We start from the raw sequence: 18,569 nt of genomic DNA on the forward strand, positions 1-18,569 counted from the left end.
TACTGCTCAGTGAGATTGATGAAAATTTGGAGATAAGGGTATCAATTTTAGAAGATTTTTTTTTTTATCTAACTAAGCTTTGATGGAAAAAGTTATGAATAGGGGTGTATATGGACCGGGTTGATTCGATTTTATAAAAAACCTAAATCAAACCAATATATTGGTTTGGATTGGTTCGGTTTTGTCAATTTTTTTTTTTTTTTACTTTTCAGTCTTACTTTGTTAAATTTTTTATAAATAAATATATGTTTAGTAAAAATTTAAAAAAATTGACAAATATATTATCTATTAAAATATTCTTTTGGGAGAATTTACGTAGTAACATGTAGTTATTTTTTTAGTCATGTGACAATAATTTTTCGTCGATGTATACTTTCAAAGTTAATCGAATTTAGTAATTAAACATAAAAATTAATATGATACTTAAATAATAATAACCACTTCAAATTAGAAAAAGATATAAGAATTTAATAGATCTTGACATATGAATATGGAAGAACAAAGAGATTGACGCATTTCAGTAACACTTGATAAGAAAGTGATCATACAACCCATTATTTAAGGTTAATAAATATGGAGCACTTCATATTCTATTAAATATTCTATCACGCAAGAGAATTCCCAAATATTTCTGGACTTTTTTAAAGAAAATTCTATATAAAATCTTAAAAGTATATATAAAAATTTATATATTTATATGTCGATTTGGTTCGAGTGTTTTTTACTCAATACCAAACTAAATCAAACCAAACCTAGTCGGATTTTTTTAATCGATTTGGTTTGACTTTTCGATTTGGTGCAGTTTTCTGGTTAGGTTTGTAAACCCCAGATGAAATAATCAAAGTGCGCAAAAGAAAAAAAAAATGTTTAACATAGGTACATTCACAAAGGGTAGTGTAAATGCCATAGCTGATTGATAGGAACAAAAGAAATCGTTATACTTGGCGTGCCTAGATGGACAAGGGGAATAAGATACTTATCCAAAAACAGGGGAAGCTTTGAACATAAAACCATAATAGTATCAGAACGAAATTACTAGGACACGATCGGCTTCATGTTCAATACCTTATAGCTGGCTATGTTACTTGTTTAGGGGAAATGACAACCTGTTTACTTAATCTCTCTGTTAGTTGGAACAACGCGTTTCAAGATTTATTCCTAGTAATTGGATATTATTGTTCTCAACTGCTCAATCTCATAGTTTATTATTTTTTAATGAATTCTTTTAACTCTGTGGTTTTGGGATCTCAAACTCATTCCCTGATTTTTCTTTTACTAATAACGACAGATTCTTTAGAGGTTTCACACGAGATATCCTTATTCTAGGCCTCCTAAAAGCAGCAAAAATGTGTATAAATGACACAAGCTACTAATAGAAGACTAAAAAGTGGTTACGTCTTGAATTAAAATGTCAACTTTGACAAAAATGTGGATAAACAAACCCTTTTGGAGAGTTGCGATAATCTTTTAGTAGTGTAATAAAGTAAGTATATGATTAGTTCCAACAACTAAGTTATACTACTAATTTACTAACTAATGGAGAGAAGGTGAATTGGTATATACAAGAAAAGAGTTGGGGAAAAAAGGGTAAATACAAGCCAGGTCTAAAGAAGAGCGAGCAATGATTGGTTGTTTTCTGGCCCCAAAAACTTCACAAGCACTCCAGCTCGGGTTTTTCGAACTAGGCTTGGTTGGCAATGAAAAAGGAAGGATCCTAAACTGCTGGCACTGGCACCACTTCGATTCCCTTCTAATTCTATAACGGTTAAATTTGCCTTTATTTTATTTTAAATTATTCAATTTTGTCTTCCGTTATACTTTCGGCTTATTCTTCTTCTTGCCGTTAGCAAATTGTAATGTATTTGCCCTTGTCATTAACAAAGGTACAACATGAAATAGTTGAACTTCATGTGTCTAAATATTTGAGAAAAAATCTATCCATATGCTCTCGACTAGTGGTGGCAAAATGGATAAAAAGCAGTTATTCATCCATATTATCCACTAAAAATGGGTTGAATAATGAACTTTTTAAAAACGGATCGTATGTGGAAAAGAACCATATTATTCAACTTAGAAAATGAATAGCCAATGAAGAACTAATTGGTTTAATTTTTACATTTGTAAAGATTCAAATTGAGGGTTCTTCAAGTTTGACAGACTATAAATTCTCCCAAAAGTGATCCTATTCAATAAACCATATGAATATCTATGTTTATCCGCCGGTTAACCTTTTTTCTATTCGTACTAAATACATGTCGGATAATTTATTCATTTTTGCATTACCCGCGCATATTCAACCCAACCACACCTACTTTTAACTATAATTTAAAATTACCTCATGTTAGCTCCATTAGAGATTAGGGAGAAAAATGATACTTTTTCGGACACAATATTAGATGAGACGTGTCTAAGGGAGGACAAAGTTACTCGATTTCCTATAGTTAGATGAGCAAATAAACAAAATAAGTACTAGGAGTAGTAACTTAAAACAGATAATACTCTAAAGTCCTAGAAATGCAGATGCAGATGAGAGTAAGGATTGGGTCACTGTCATCCTCGTGGTCACTTTAAACAGAAGAAAGTGCCAACCTCACAAGAAAAGAGGTCTTATATATGGCAGACCCCAACCTCTCCATGTTCCAAATTCATAACTTCCCCCTTATACCCCTTTTCCCTACCTCCCCCCATAAAGGCCCCAACCCCCCTTGCTTTATTATTTTCTCTATAAAATCCGCCCACATTCTTCCCCCAAACTCTCTCAATACTCGAGTCCCTTAATTTGAGCCTGATCAACACCAAGAAAAAGCCTCAACCCTCTTCTCATTTTGCCTCGTTTATTCTTCTTCCTTTTGTTATCTCTTCACAAGAGAAGTACAGCTAGCCATAAAAGATGTGTTCCTCCAAAACTAAACTGCAGGGCAGCCAACAAACCATCTCCCAAATCAATGGTCGCCCTGTTCTTCAACCAAATAGCAACATACTTCCTCTTTTTGAACACCGTAACTCCCTTAAAAAGACACCTCCAAAAGCAACTTCTGCTCCTGTATTACAGCGAACTAACAGTGCTCCTCCTGCTACAAATGGCAGTACTAAAGTCAAGATTTCAGTAACAACTCCACCGGTCTCTCCTAAACTGAAATCGCCAAGACAACCAGCTATCAAAAGAGGGAATATTGATCCTAATGTCTTGACTTCAAGTGCTGAGAAAATTTTGACTCCGAAAGGCACTGCTAATAAAGCACCAACTTTGTTGAAGAAGCCTAAGCAAAGCAGTGGGGGAATAACTTCACCCCCTTCCGTGGAGAACTCTTTATTGAAATATTCGTCCTCGATGATAGTCGAGGCTCCAGGAAGCATAGCAGCAGCAAGAAGGGAACAAGTTGCAACCGCGCAAGTTCAAAGAAAAATGAAAATTGCCCATTATGGAAGAACAAAATCTGGCAAATATGAAGGAAAAGTATCTTCTTTCGACTCTTCCTCTCCTTCAGCAGCTAACCCCAGTACGCGAGAGGAAAAAAGATGCAGCTTTATCACGCCTAATTCTGGTAATTAAAATTATCTTCTAACACAAATTAGTGTAAGTGGATAAATAGGACTAAAGTTTTTGGTGTTTTGTTGTGTTTCCAGACCCGCTGTATATTGCATACCATGATGAAGAATGGGGAGTTCCTGTCCGTGATGATAAGTAAGCATCAATTTTCCCCTGTTTTTTGTGCATTGTTCATATTTGTCAGCTTCATACTTATATTAATTTCTTTATTGTATATACACAGTCTGCTCTTTGAGTTGCTGGTGTTAACTGGTGCACAAGTTGGATCGGACTGGACTTCAGTGTTAAAGAAAAGGCAAGAGTTCAGGTAGGTTTTTGCTGGTGTTTAACTGATTCTTGATTAACATTTTTTGCGAAACATTCAGAGGCCTTAGCTGTATTTTGCATTCTACTTTCTTCCAGGGATGCCTTTTCAGGATTTGATCCAGAATTTGTTTCCAAGTACAATGAAAAGAAGATAACTTCAACAAGTGCTGAATATGGTATAGAGCTTAGCCAAGTCCGAGGAGCTGTCGACAACTCTAACAGAATTTTAGAGGTAATCATACAATATGAGCTCTATAAAAGAATTTTAAACACTAATTAAACTTTTCAACTGTCTTTTCTATTTCAGTATCTTCATTCTTTTTCAATCCTTCCCAACATTATGATGCCCTAATGGAAAGTACAGATGGGAAACTCTTAAATTAATTAATGTGCTTGAAGCCAATCATGGATGTAGCTAACACCTCTTAAATAACATAACCACATGGGCCATATGGAATAAGTATTGCATGCCTATCCTGACAACCCCAAGAAAAAAAAATGGGTAACTTAAATAAGTGTTTAGGCTTAAAAAATACAGTAGACTTCTCATATACTGTTACATTCCTGTGATTCTTAAATAAAATTTGGACATTTCTAGTCTTGCAAATTTTAAATGTGGGGATCAATTTCTTCAATATGTTTCAGATAAAGAAGGTATTTGGGTCGTTCGACAAGTATCTGTGGGGATTTGTAAACAACAAGCCCATTGCAACACAATACAAGGCATGCAACAAAATCCCAGTGAAGACCTCAAAATCAGAAACCATAAGCAAAGACATGGTGAAAAGAGGCTTCCGCTACGTCGGCCCAACCGTTATACACTCCTTCATGCAGGCGGCCGGCCTTACCAACGACCACCTAACCACCTGCCCACGACATGTCAAATGCGTGGCATTGGCAACTCAACCACCCCCAACTCAATAACTACCTAATCATCTCCAAGTTTGTTAAATGCTCTACTAAGCCATAGTTTTAAGTAGCAAAAAAGTTGTTAAGAAGCCTAGTTGATTGTCTAACAATATTTCCCCTTTTTTCTATTTGGGTGATGAATTTAGAGGTGTCAAGTGATATGATTTGGTGATTGTAAAGATATTGAGTTGGTTAATGTATAGACAGGTGGAAGAAGTGAAAGAATATTTAGAGGGGAAAGTAGAAAGGAATAAAAGGAAGGATGGTATAGATAGGGGGGGGGGGACAGGAAGCATGTGCAGGGTTGGCAGGGGAATGCCAATGGCATGTGTTTGGTGCATATATGCCTTAGGATTTAATTTTGTGACCAGCACCATCAACAAAAACTCAAGGGCCATTACTCCACCACTATTTACTTGCGTGCTTTTGAATAGAGGCTATCTTTCAAGGATAAGATCATCATCAACTTCAGTACAAAGGAGGAGCCTTTGTGTTCCCCCTTGTAGGGCCTTGATTTGGACAATATTTTCTTTGGTTTTCTACTTTTGTTGTTGCCCCATCGTACCATGTTTGCTGGAATCTAACATGACCTAGAGGCAAGCACAAAGTGCCTTGCAGTTGTATCATTACTTTAGTGTGGAATTTTGAGTGTCTTCTCGTTGGCCTTTGCTTCTTCTTTTTTCTTCTTACGGGAATTGTAATATTATGATGGATTTTAGTGGTGATGTGTATGGTTATGTGACCCTCTCTGGATATTTATGGATACACTTTTCTGGATTCTGTTTAATACGATAAGTTAAGCACCTACCTCCCATCTGCCCTCAACTTTTCTAAGTCACCTGTTAGACAAGATTGCAAAGCATATTCCCCACACACATGCACATGGACACGGCGACTAACTCAGGAGTGGAATAGAAATGCATCTCAAAGTAAGGCTCGCTTGCTTGTGCAGGCAAACTGCACTTAACCTCGCAATAAACTAGCAAAGCCTGCTCCTTTGGACAATATTTTGTTGAAATATTAAATGAGTATTTGAAATTGAAAAGGAGTATTTGAAAGATGAAATTTGTGTTTAGACATGAAATTCACCTGGGAAAAGAGTTAAGACATTTGTGGGTGACAACTATCATTTCACTAGAAATATTCCACAACCCACTTTCTCAACTTCATATTCTCTATTTTAAGTTGAAGTTGAAATAAACTGAACAAATTATGAAACAAAGGACTTGCAAATAATAAGTGTTTGCAAATGATAGTTCATTATTAGCAAGTAATAAGTATGTCTAAAAGTCTACTTAAGTTCTAAGTTCTGCATTTTCTTTTAGGAATCAGCCCCAACCTTTGATACTTCCACCCAAAAAGAAACCCAAATAACTTTGAAAGGGGAAAAACCAACGGATCTAGCAAGAAAATAGGCAACCAGACGAAGACAAAAAGTTAGACAAGCACGGGACTGGAGAGATAGGAACTACAAGACATTTTCAGTGAAAGCGAGTTGAACTTCTAACCTCGAACATACAAGCACAACAAACCACAAGACAAAACGTAAGATGGAAACATGAAGATGCTATAGTGGCGTTATGAGTGCCACAAGATCCAGCAAAGCAAGATAGCAAGTTAGCGTAAAACAAAACAAAGTTCAGCTGCATTGCTAATTGCTTTCTTCCAGCTAGTAGAGGGACCTAACTCCTCAGGTTAGAGATATCAGCAGCGAGTTAGTAGCATCCCCTTGGATGAAGCACCACAGCTGAAGCTCAATGCCAAGGCATAAAAATCAGCAAGAAATTCTTGAAAGCTTCCCATCAGCGTTCTATAAGTAGCACGGCTCAAAAGGAAATCCATCATGCTTTACAGGACCTTGAATCATATTGCATCGATATTTCAACAAGGATCTTAATCCCTGGAAATATCACCAAGTTTCCTCCTGTCGCCACTTGGAAAGTTTGGAAAACAACCAAAACCTACTTCAAAGTTTACATCTTCTGTGCATCACTCAAAGACGACTGATGTAAGTAACTGGTCAGTCTCTGATCAAAAGGATTTCAGGAGTTCTCCCCTCTGCCCTACTCTGGTAACTATAATAGCAGCTCCACGAAGGGGTGGAAATGGGAGATACAAAGGAAAAAGTTTTATTTCTTTTGTCTATACCTGCTTCCCATCACCACTCTATAACTGATTGCACTTTCCTAAAAGAAAATCGTTTTTCTTCATATTTATCCATACTTTTCTCAATTCTCTGCATCTCTCCCTTTGTCTCAAATTAATGTCCTATTATCAAACTCTAGTACTCTCCAATGTTGTATTGTTTAGGCAGTATTGGCTAAAGAATGTGAAAGAGAAGGTTGAACGCATGTGCAAGAAAGGACAAGAGACACCAACTATATGATGTAGTTTAAGGAACTCATTCACAGTATTGGATGCACCTCCGCTTGATTTCTATGTATTTTATTTCAGCTTAATCTTCTATGTATTTCATCATAAGACCTTAGGGGTACCTTTGGGTGTCGGAAACAATAATATTAAAGCATAACGCACAGAAGACATAAAAGAACTCCATCTTGCCTGATCAATTGGATCCAAATGAACTTGTTGACCAATCGAAGAAAAAGTCCACGTAGAATCGACGAACTGAGATCTTTCACAACTCAAAGACTTAAGCACTTAGAAAGGCATAAAGTGCGTAAAGGATAAACAACCAGTTCATAAGCTTCACTTGATTCACTGCAGTCATACTAAAATTCTTGCATAAAAGAAACTCAAAAAATATAGCTTGTCCTTTAATTGCACTTGCAACTTAAGCCCCCGCGTGGCTTGGCACTTTTCTGTGCTTTATGCGCCTGATTATACTATGGTTACTTGCAGCGGTGTTGTGCTAGCTGCAGTATTGCAGTAGAACGCTGGCTATGCCCCAGAAGTTTGCGAAAGATTTGATAACAGCAGCATATTGAAAATTTTCTGTATGAAACTCAAAGTTCGCACATAGAAGGAAGTTGACATAAAAAAGTGGATAATCATTGAAGAAGAATGTGGAGAAAAAAATGTTCTGTTAGATTCACAGACCATGAACCGAAAGCACAAGATAGATATTATCATTCAATCAAAAGGGTAAGGCTCTAGTTTCTACAAGTATGGTGTCCGCGCTAGCTTGCACACACCTTTTGACTATTCCACTAGATACCAACTACCTCCCACCAACACAATTATTTCTGCGCACAAAGGCTTAAGCAGTTAGGAAGAAATTACTTAATCTTTTTCGTCTCTGTTAGGAGTTCGACCTTGTTCCCCTATTCATCCCGCCTCATTGACTGTTAGGGATAGACCTTTAGGTTCTTGAGCTTTTCTTTAGCAACAAATAATTAGGAACATGCTCATGTAATCTACAAATCATCTCTTTTTTACCAATTGGTATTGTATCACCGGATTCATCTTAACATGTTAGATTCATAAGTAGGACACTAGCAAGAAGTTACGAATCAGTTCACAACATCTGTCTACAACTCCGCTACATCACAGTGAAATACCAATTTGCTAAACTAAATCTCCCTTAACATTCTCAATCATTTGATAATTCCACAATTGAAAAACATATAGTTAGTAGCAAGTGCAATGATTAACTTTGAGCATCAAAGTGACTATAGTCACGAGCGCTTAGAGGTATGAAGTTAAGTGAATCTTACCATCTAAACAAGCTTAGCTTTTTAAAGGACTCTTAATAAAGTAAGTTGGTCTGTCTCACAAGGGTGCAGCTAAGTTTTGAAATATTAGGGATATATGTGTAGCCATTTTACATGTAAAACATCTATTTATAAAAAAGAGAGTGACAATGCCAAGTAAATATGTTCCAGAGCAAAAGATTCATGGTGAATCTCATATTTGTTCCATTTCCACCCCTCTTTGAGAAATATATTCAGACAATATGTTCTACTCAAACTAGTAATATTCGTTGACAAGCATATATTATCATGCTAATTTCATGAAAACAATAAATGAACCAGCATGTTAATATAAAAACTACACCTCAATCCCAATCCAGTTGAAATCGGCTAATGAACCAACATGTTACTACCAAATGACTAGCAGCACACAATCACAAATTTTTTTCTCCAACCTAAATAGCAGTTAAATTCAAAAATATGAAAACATAAGAAAGAGTCACATGACCAGTTTAGTTTAGCTCTTATCCTGAGTAATGTAGCCTTCCTTTCGGCCCTCAAAGCCAGGCCTCATGAGTTTCTTCTCCCTTTTAGCAATCTTCCTCATCTTCTTCTCCTTAACTTTGCCAGCAATGTTATCCCTTCTCTTCTGCTGTCGCTCGTTTTTCAACTTCTCCTGACTCTGCACTCTTTCCTTCCACTTCTCCGAACTCTTCTCTTTCCTCCTCTTCTCCCTCTTCATACTCTCCTTCAACTTTGAAGGGTCATCGTGCACCTTCACTCCCATTGCCCTGTTTGCTGCTGCCTTCCATGCTTCCCTATCCGCCACCGTCCTATTCTCCCTCTTCACCTCTTCCAGCCTCTTCAGCCTTTCCAATTCTTTAGCTTTGGATCCTTTTTTCTTCTTCTTCTTTTTCATGTCATCGTCGTCTCCGAGTTTGACTTTCCCAAACTCTATTCCCTTTTCCACTTCACTCACACTGTTATCTTCTCCTTTACCGTCTTCTCCTCCTTCTTCACCTCTCTTTCTCTTCTTCCCCTCGGATTTCGCTAAAGATGCTTCCTTTTCACTCCTCCTACGATCATTTGCTCTGTTATTGTGCGAACTCTCGTCATCACCGCGGTTACCACGGAGCATTTCGATCTTTCTGCGTAGCTTTTGTCTCAGCCCTTCGAAAGTAACGGAGGAGTTATCGTTATTAGGGTTATTATCGTTCTCCTCCAAATTAATGGGCGTAGGTTTAGCATGATCTTCGTCGGGATTTGCTTTGGCGTTAGTTTGTTGTTGTTTCTGAAGGGATTGTTCGAGGAGGCCGAGGGTGGAGGTTTGATCCTTTTTGCCAGGATCAAGGCGGTTGCGACGAGCGAGTTTGAGATTCTCTTTGGATTTTCGCTTGGCGGAGGCTTTGGCGGCTTTGGAGAGGCCTCCGTACCAGGGGGCGTCTTCTTTAGGGAGGTAGAATCTAGGTGGAATTAGGTCGATTAGCTTGTCGAAGAAGAGTCTGTGGTCGTGGATTAGGGATTTCAAATCTACTACGGTGGTGGTGGTATCTGCGGCGGAGGTGGTGGCGGATTTTTGCTTCTTCTTCATTGCGGCTAGGTTGGACTGCCAGTTGTGAAGGAAAATTTGCAGTAAACTGTGTCGCTTCGGGAAAATACAGATTATATTGGAACTTAACACCTGTGGTGTAGTGGGTCAAAGCATTTCTTTTGGGCTCAATGTTACAAATTCAGAACATATTGGCATTATACAAACAGGCCTGTCCAGTTACTTGGGCCTAAATATTATGGGCCAGTCCAACTGATGAACTAAGGTTATTTTGGGCTTGTTTATTGTTCGCAAACGTATATGAAGTTTGTTTAAGAAAATGACATTGTATAGTCGCTCTCAAAGTAATAATCGAAATAGTGTATATCTATATACAAAAAATATATAAATTATATGCACTTATGCGGCTATTGAATATAAATAATTTTGACCGCGTACTAAAAGTGATCTTTACCCCTTTGTTTAAGGATAGTTTCAAGATACAAATTTTTTATTATTATTAACTATATATTGGCCTAAACATAAAAAAGAAAACCTATAGTGATGATTGATTAATGACTTGTACCATCGATGAGTTGTTTGCTTTCTTTGTGCGAAACATACTTTCGTAGTGAGCACATACACCAATTACTGCTATAGAAAAAAAAAATACAAACATCGTAACTACAAAGCTAGTAAAATATGCATCTTAATAAAAGTTGGGGTCGATGTACGAGAGCATCTCCAACCTTTATCCCATTTTTGGTCCCCAAAATGGGGATTTCCCCATTTTTACTCTAACCATTCCCCCATTTTTTCCCCAAACTTTTTTATATTCTTCTCTCTCGTCTATATTATATTATTATCTTTCATTTCAATTTCATTTTTTAATTTTCATTAAACAAATCCCATCTTTTATTTTTATTAATTTGTAATTTTCATTAAAACAATTTCATAAAATTTTAAATAATATAATTATAAGCAATTATTATAGATTAACTAATAATTCAAATAAAAGTGAAATCATTGCGATACAAGATTAATTAAATGCATATTACATAACGATACAATTCATTCGAAATACTACATAAATATTCAACTTCAACCTCTAGTATTCTCCCATAAATGATCTATTAATGCATTATATACGAAGTGCAAAATGAACATCTTTGTCCTTAATTCTTCTATGTGCAAAATGAGCATATTTGAGATAATTATATATTTTTTGTACAATTATAACTTATAATAAAATTAACTTACAATTTTACATAAAAATAATAAATGCACGAAAATTAATTTATCAAATTATATACCAAAGTTAAGAATTAATATTATAAAGACATTACATAAACATAATTAGGTATACATAAAGAGATAAATTAAAAGATTAAATAATAAAATAATAATAACAAAATTGATGAATAGTAATGGGGGAGATGAATAGTGTGTCCCCATATTTGAGGAAACACTATTCATCCTCCATTTTGGGGACAAAAATGGGGGAGAGTTGGAACTAAATTACCCCAAAAATTACCCTCATTATAGGAAATGGGGGTAAGGTTGGAGATGGCGTGAGTGCTTACTATCCATATCGTTTTACTTGAATTCGTTCTATGCAATTTATAAAAATTTAGGTTCTCTAACACTAATTCTTTACATATTCTGATGACATACAAAATCTCTAACAAAACGGAAGGACTATTAACGTGAATAGTAGTTTTTATTTCCATACTTCGTTGATAAATTGGGGAGTACATAAAAAGTTATAGAAGAACATTCACATAAATATTTAGGGTATGTTTGGTTCGAAGGAAAATATTTTTCAAAAAATATTTTTAATTTTCTCATGTTTGGTTGGCTTAAATGTTTTGGAAAAGAATTTCCTTGTGAATTCATTTTTCTCCAATTGGAGGAAAATGTTTTCCTTATCAAGAGAAGGGAAAACATTTTCCAAAACTCATTCTCAACCTTCCTCACCCTCACCAACCCATCCCATCCCCTCTCTCAAAAAAAGGATTTTTTTTTTTTTCAAATTTCAGTTTTTCTGTTATCACCCACCCTACTACCCCTCCACCCTACACTCTCCTCCCGCAAAAAAATTATTTTTTTACCTTATTTTTTTTTGCAATTTTAAATTTTTATTTTTTCGTTTTTCGGCACCACCCACCCCCCACCTACCCCCACCCCGCTCAATTTTTTTACTTATTTTTTGTAATTTTAAATTTCTGTTTTTTCGTTTTTCTGCACCACCCACCTCCCACCTGCCCCCACCCCGCACAAAAAAGAAAAAAAAATTTACTTTTTTTTGTAATCCCCCCCTCCTCCCCCTCCCCCCCTCCCCGGAATTTTTTTAAAATATTTTTCAGTTTTAGTTTTTTTATTTATCGGTTTAAAGGTTCAAAATTTTACAAGTTCCGAAGTTATGAGTTCGGAAGTTTATGTGATTGGAAGTTTACGAGTTTAAAAATTATAAAGTTTACGGGTTCGAAATTCAGCTTTAGCGGTTCAAAAGTTTATGAAATTTGTGGGTTCGGAAGGTTGTTGGTTTGAAAGTTTATGACTTAATGTTTATTATATGTAAATTATTTACGAATACTCTTGAAAAGTTATTTTCCTTAATTTGTGTACCAAACACCGGAAAATGAATAAAATTATTACTTGTTTTCCGAGAAAATATTTTCTTGATTATACCAAACACACCCTTATATTGTCAGGTAATAAAGTCGGCGAATAATATGAGGAAAATAAAGCTTTTCTTCCACTCAAAGTGAGGTATTAAGAAGTAAGAAGTATTTCTTGTTACTTCTAGTGATACTTACGAACACGGGGAATAAAGTTGAGGAGAAATGCAGTTTAGTCCCTTTGGTTTATGTTGTTGGCGCGTGGCATCTCTCAATTATTCAATTTTACTCTTTCTAATTTTCAATTGATCAGACTTCGCAAATTTGGTCTAATTTTAGGCAAAACCAGTTGATATTAGCATTTCTTGTAGCCTACAACTCGGTTGATTTGTGAGCCATTTGCTAACATGCAGGAAGATAAACTAAGACATTACATATTATTGGTTCTTTTATATGAATTGATGACCAAATTTCTCAAGTTTATCAAATTGAAAATTAGAATATGCAAGGTACGACCATGTTAGATGACTGACTTCAAAGTTCAAATCATCCAATAAAAGAGCTAAATACCAGAGTCCAACTACCTTATCTGTTCCTTCCTTTACTACTACCAAAAATAGTGTTTCTCCTTTACCCTTTCCCTTCCTTTTTACTTAACCAAAAATAGTTTGTTTGACCTCCTGAAAATACTGCATTTGAATATGAGAGAATTTTGTTACTCAACTTTCTTTAAAAAAAATAAAATTATGTGCTTAGAGAAGACTGTAATTGTTATAAATAGTATTTTATTTATGGTGAATGTCTATATTTTAGAGAGATTTTAGGATTTGTTATTTGGTGGCTAAGTCACTTTTCTCTATAAATAGAGGGGTTCTATTACATTGTAATTCATCCCAAATCAATAAGAATTCTCTTTCTCTACTTTTCTCTGAAATACTCTTTTCTTCTTTTATTGTTTTATGACACGTTATCAGCACGAGACTCTAACAAATTGAATAGAGACTAAAATAATAAACCATTGGGCTTTGGATTTTGAAGCTAAGTCGTTGGATCGAGAGACTAATCAACAATTTAGATGTATTTGACTCATCCTGTCATGGAAATTAATTTGGTGTGATGAGTTGCATTCTGTGATGATAGCAACGAATTGACAAATCAAGATTTTTCAAATTCGACGGATGAGATATGTTTGATCAGTTGCTTTTGTGCTAATTGCTCCGAGTTTGGCAAACGGGATAAATTCTGGATTTAAGGTAAGTATTTTACTTTATTTTTCTCTTTTAAATTTTTTAAATTCTATAATTTGATTTTATATACAAGCAAAGACAACAAAGTTTGATTATAACTCTAATGGAGTTTGTAAGAAATTATAATCATCCGAAGTGATAAAAGTTCTATGTCTTGTCATGATCAAATTCATGTATGATTGTGAGCATAAAAAGTGGAAACCTGTCCCACTGAATTTGTTTTATTCTCATTCCCTTAAGAGAATGTGATAGTAGTATATGATACATCTGAAAGAAGATAAAATTATTACTATGAATGTATCAATGGATGTGGACGTGACAATAGACGACATTATAATCATATCATTGTGGTAATGAGAACAATAAGGATTCTCAAAATAATCCTTCACTTTGTGAAAGTAATATTTGTCATCGATTTGACATGATATTTTATAAAGTACATATAGATGAATATGGTCCATTCATGATGTGAATGTAACAATATGTGATTTATGAATACATATTCATTCTTGGAAGAATATGAGTGTACTAGTGGTATATACCACACTCACCTCTAGAAGGAGGTTTGAGAGGAAATAAAAAAATAATGTCATTATTATGGCATAAATGGTCATTGGTCACGCACTTATTGTACGCCAAAATGTTTTAGCAATGTGATTATTTAAAGACAACGGTAATGCAAGAAATAAATCTTGCATATAATTTTAACCATAACCATGATGGTATAACTTTCTCTTTAAAAGAGCTTTTCGCCATATGGATGTTGATGAATATGTGGTAGTACAAAATTAATTGAGAGCTTTGGAAGAGCCAGTTATTACTATTTTGGAGGAATACAATTGATTATCATGTTAATTTATTGTGTCGTAGTAAGTCTCAAAGAAACTTAATTGAGTTTCTAAAATTGAGTTTCTAAGGTATTCCCGAATGCGGTTGGTTATATTGAGACTATAAATAAAGGAAAGATTTAATATTTTATATTACTATAACTTGTAGCGGGGTAATATGTATGTGAAAAGCTACCCACTTTATTCTCCGGTTTATACTACACAAATAAAAGAATGCCACAATAAAGTAAAAGTTTATTGATATAAAACACATATCATAATAAACTTGGAGTTTATTGATAATTGTACGTGTTATGGTGTAAACCTGAAATTTATCAATATTGATAATTTATTCAGTTGGCACAATTGGTTTAGCCATGTTAATTTAAGTATGATGTACAAAAATAAAAGAGAATATACATGGGTAAATATTAAAGAACTAGAAAGTTCTTTATGAATTCTCTTACATTGCTTATTCTTATTAATTGATAGACCAACTAAAATTGGGATTGAATCCCATGAATACTGAAAATATCAAAGGTGAATATGAGCTCATTCACCTGCCATGTATACCACATAAGATATATCTATGAGATGGTTACATGTGCAATTATTATTAACCCGTAACCTGGTGTTTTTGCGAGGTAACTTGCTCAATAATTTAATTTAGAGCATAATTTTCAGATTTTCTATTCAAGACAGTTCATTTTGATAAGTTGGTTACATCATAGTTGGTTTAGCAAAATGATTTATTGATTGTCTTCACTTAATAGCTAAACTATTGCTTATGAGAATAAAGTTATGTGTATCAGTTTGATATACGTTATATACGAAGGTACATTACATTCTCCCCTCACAAGTAGTTCGGAGTCAGGAACCAAATAATTCCATCTTATTATTATTGATGTGCGATGTATATTTTGATTAATACCATAAAGCACAAAAGTGGTTTTTAAAGTTCAGAAAGTAAGTTAGTTTTTCTAACATGAGGGGGAAATATGATAAAAGTTGAGAAAAAGTTATGTGGAATGAATTATCATGTGTACATCAAGATCCTCGAATAAAATAATATGAACTTGAAGTTCATAAAAAGATAATTCATTTGCAATATATTGCAAAGCATGCCAGACGCATTTGCTGACCCAAAGAAAGTAACTATGTTCTCATTGCAAATGCTCCTATTAAGTCCTAGAAGGACAAAATCTATGGTACACTTAAAGTATATAGACAAATCGGTTTCAAATAAACTTCTTGATAAAGAAGATGAGCAAATGATCATAATAAAGGAGGCAAATGATCTAAAATCTCATGAGAGATTCAGGTACCTGAATATATGAATGAAAAGATTTCTGTGTTATGTCTTTATGAAAAATAACGAGGTTGGAACCGATATAAAGTGTTTGTCGACGACATCTATAACAATGCTAAATATATGTGAGGATCTTAAGTTTGGAGAAACAACTCAAGTAGAATTTAGTTTCATATGAAAGACATGCAGTTTTGGACATATATGTTTAACCAAAAATTGTGTACTTCGGTCAAAGTTTATTTTTAAAAATACTCGGGCTACTGATAATCAAGAAATTCTATATTTTCTCAGTGATAACAAAAGAAATTAGGATATGAAATAGCAATGTAACCAATAGAAAGCAAACGAAAGTAATTGTATTTCAATAATAATCAGAACGTGTCTTTACAAGTGAAATCCCTTTCCCTTATATAGGAATCTATAAGTACATCGTTTCTTCCCTTTTATGACTGAATCATTATGAATATTAATGATATTAATGAGACGTTATAATTGGCAATCGTAACTGTTTATGAAGTTCTGTAATGTCTATGATCATTCATGCACATTAATTGATGATTCATGAATCTTCCTTCTTTACTGTCTTGATTTATTATGACGGTGTTTCTTCATATAGCAATTCATACTCGAGCCACCATACCCTTTTATCTCGTGGGTGATTTGCTCGTACCTATTACGACTCGTGCCTTTTTTAATGCATCTTTCCAGCTGTTGCTTTCTTAATGATTCACGTGTCTTGCCTCATCAACCACTTATATACATCCATGTGTAATTTTTTTACCAATAAAATATAGTTCAAACACTCGAAAGTATAAAGTCAATAGGTGTGTGCAATCACTTTTATGTATTTTATACGTCGGCATGACATGAAAACTTGATATGCATCTAAAATCTATTTAAATGGCTTATTTGAGTATACTTATATGATAATCCCCGAAGGATTTAAATTGATTAAATCATATACAATTTTTGACCTTGAAGTACCACATCCTTACTGCAATTTGTGCACAAATGTATCTTGTTATAACTATAAGCATGATAATATGACAGCAAGAGTTTTCACCTCTATGTGAAGATATTGAAATGGCGATTCCAACAAGATCATATGAACACAATACATCTATTAGGGATGATGATTTCAAGGTGAGACAAATTCGTTCAAGTTAATATGGCTTATTTGTTTGTCAAATCTCTACCAACGATCTTTTGAAGGTGGTGCACAAGACTGAAATGCAAAGGCTTATAGATGTGAATTGGGGCTCTCATCAGGGAGAGTTAATACGCATTGTACTCTTTTTCCCTTACAAGGTTTTGTCTCACTGGGTTTTCCTTGCAAGGTTTTTAAAAGGCAACCAAAAGGCATATTTTTAAATATGTGTACTCTTTTTCCTTCACTAGAATTTTTTTCCACTGGAATTTATTTTAATTATTATTTTAGTGAGGCACATTATCTATTGAATAGACATTCAAGGGGGAGTGTCGATTTTATTTTTATTAAGGTTTTAATGAGGTACATTATCTATTGAATAAACATTCAAAGAGGGGGGGGGGGGTTATAAATAGTATTTTATTTATGGTGAATATCTATATTTTGAAGTGATTTTAGGGTTTGTTACTTGGTGGCTAAGTCACTTTTCCCTATAAATAGAGGGTTTCTATTCTGTGATGACCCAAAAGTTCATCACTTATTTTAAAAGTTAATTCTGCGTTCCGAGGCCTAAAAAACCTCCTTTTATCTCACCTCGATTTGCGTGCGCATTCCGAGCGTATATTCGGAAAAACCTTATGTGAAATAAATTGTGAAAATGCGAAGTTTGCCTTTAAAATTAAATTTAAGTTGACTTCGGTCAATATTTTGGGTAAACGGACTCGGACCCGTGATTTGACGGTCCCGAAAGGTCCGTAGAAAAATATGGGACTTGGGCATATGCCCGGAATTGAATTCCGAGGTCCCAAGCCCGAGAAATGAATTTTTGAAAGAAATTGTTTAATTGAAATTATAAGAGTTTTGGAAAATTTAAAGATGTTTGAATTTGAGGTATCGGGCCCGATTTTGGTTTCGGAGTCTGGTACAGGTTTAATATGGTATTTAAGTTATGCCTGTAAAATTTGGTAAGAAACGGAATTCACATGACGTGAATCTGACCCTCGGTTGTGAAAATGGAACTTTAAGAGTTCTTGAGATTTTTCTTTGATTTTGATGCTAACTTGTAGTTCTAGGTGTTATTTTGGCGATTTGATCGCACAAGTAAGTCTGTATGATGTTTTTAGATTAGTATGCATGTTTGGTTTGGAGCCCCGAGGCCTCGGGTGAGTTTCGGATATGGTTCGGGGTGTTTTGAGACTTAGAGATTCTACTGTCTTAGCTGTTGCAGGTGCATAGGGGTTTTCTTCTTCGCATTCGCGAAGGAATTTTCGCGAACGCGAAGAGTAAAGTTTGTCTGAAGGAAATTCCTTCTACACGAACGCGAGGCACAGGTCGCGAACGCGGAGCGTTGGGGGCATTACCCTTCGCGAACGCGACCTGGGGAAGGGGTGAAATACTCATCGCGAACGTGTCACTTGGATCGCGAACGCGGAGGCTGGGGGGGGGGAGAATGCCTTCGCGAACGCGGTGGG

General features: G+C 35.0%; 2 protein-coding genes across 2 annotated transcripts; one reads left to right on the forward strand and one right to left on the reverse strand.

Annotated features, from left to right (window-relative positions):
* Positions 1 to 2,667: 2,667 nt before the first annotated feature.
* LOC104244298 (uncharacterized) lies at positions 2,668 to 5,552 on the forward strand. The gene is made up of 5 exons (XM_009799725.2): positions 2,668 to 3,545; positions 3,628 to 3,685; positions 3,774 to 3,857; positions 3,953 to 4,088; positions 4,502 to 5,552. Exons 1-5 carry the CDS (start codon positions 2,891 to 2,893, stop codon positions 4,778 to 4,780), a joined length of 1,212 nt encoding a protein of 403 aa, XP_009798027.1. The 5' UTR covers positions 2,668 to 2,890; the 3' UTR covers positions 4,781 to 5,552.
* Positions 5,553 to 8,671: 3,119 nt separating this feature from the next.
* Positions 8,672 to 10,061, reverse strand: LOC104244231 (ribosomal RNA-processing protein 14-C). Its single transcript, XM_009799639.1, has one exon. The coding sequence runs from the start codon at positions 10,007 to 10,009 to the stop codon at positions 8,936 to 8,938; it is 1,074 nt and encodes a 357-aa protein (XP_009797941.1). The 5' UTR covers positions 10,010 to 10,061; the 3' UTR covers positions 8,672 to 8,935.
* Positions 10,062 to 18,569: the final 8,508 nt, after the last annotated feature.

Source organism: Nicotiana sylvestris, chromosome 2, assembly GCF_000393655.2.
Source record: "Nicotiana sylvestris chromosome 2, ASM39365v2, whole genome shotgun sequence".
Classification (NCBI taxonomy): Eukaryota; Viridiplantae; Streptophyta; class Magnoliopsida; order Solanales; family Solanaceae; genus Nicotiana; species Nicotiana sylvestris.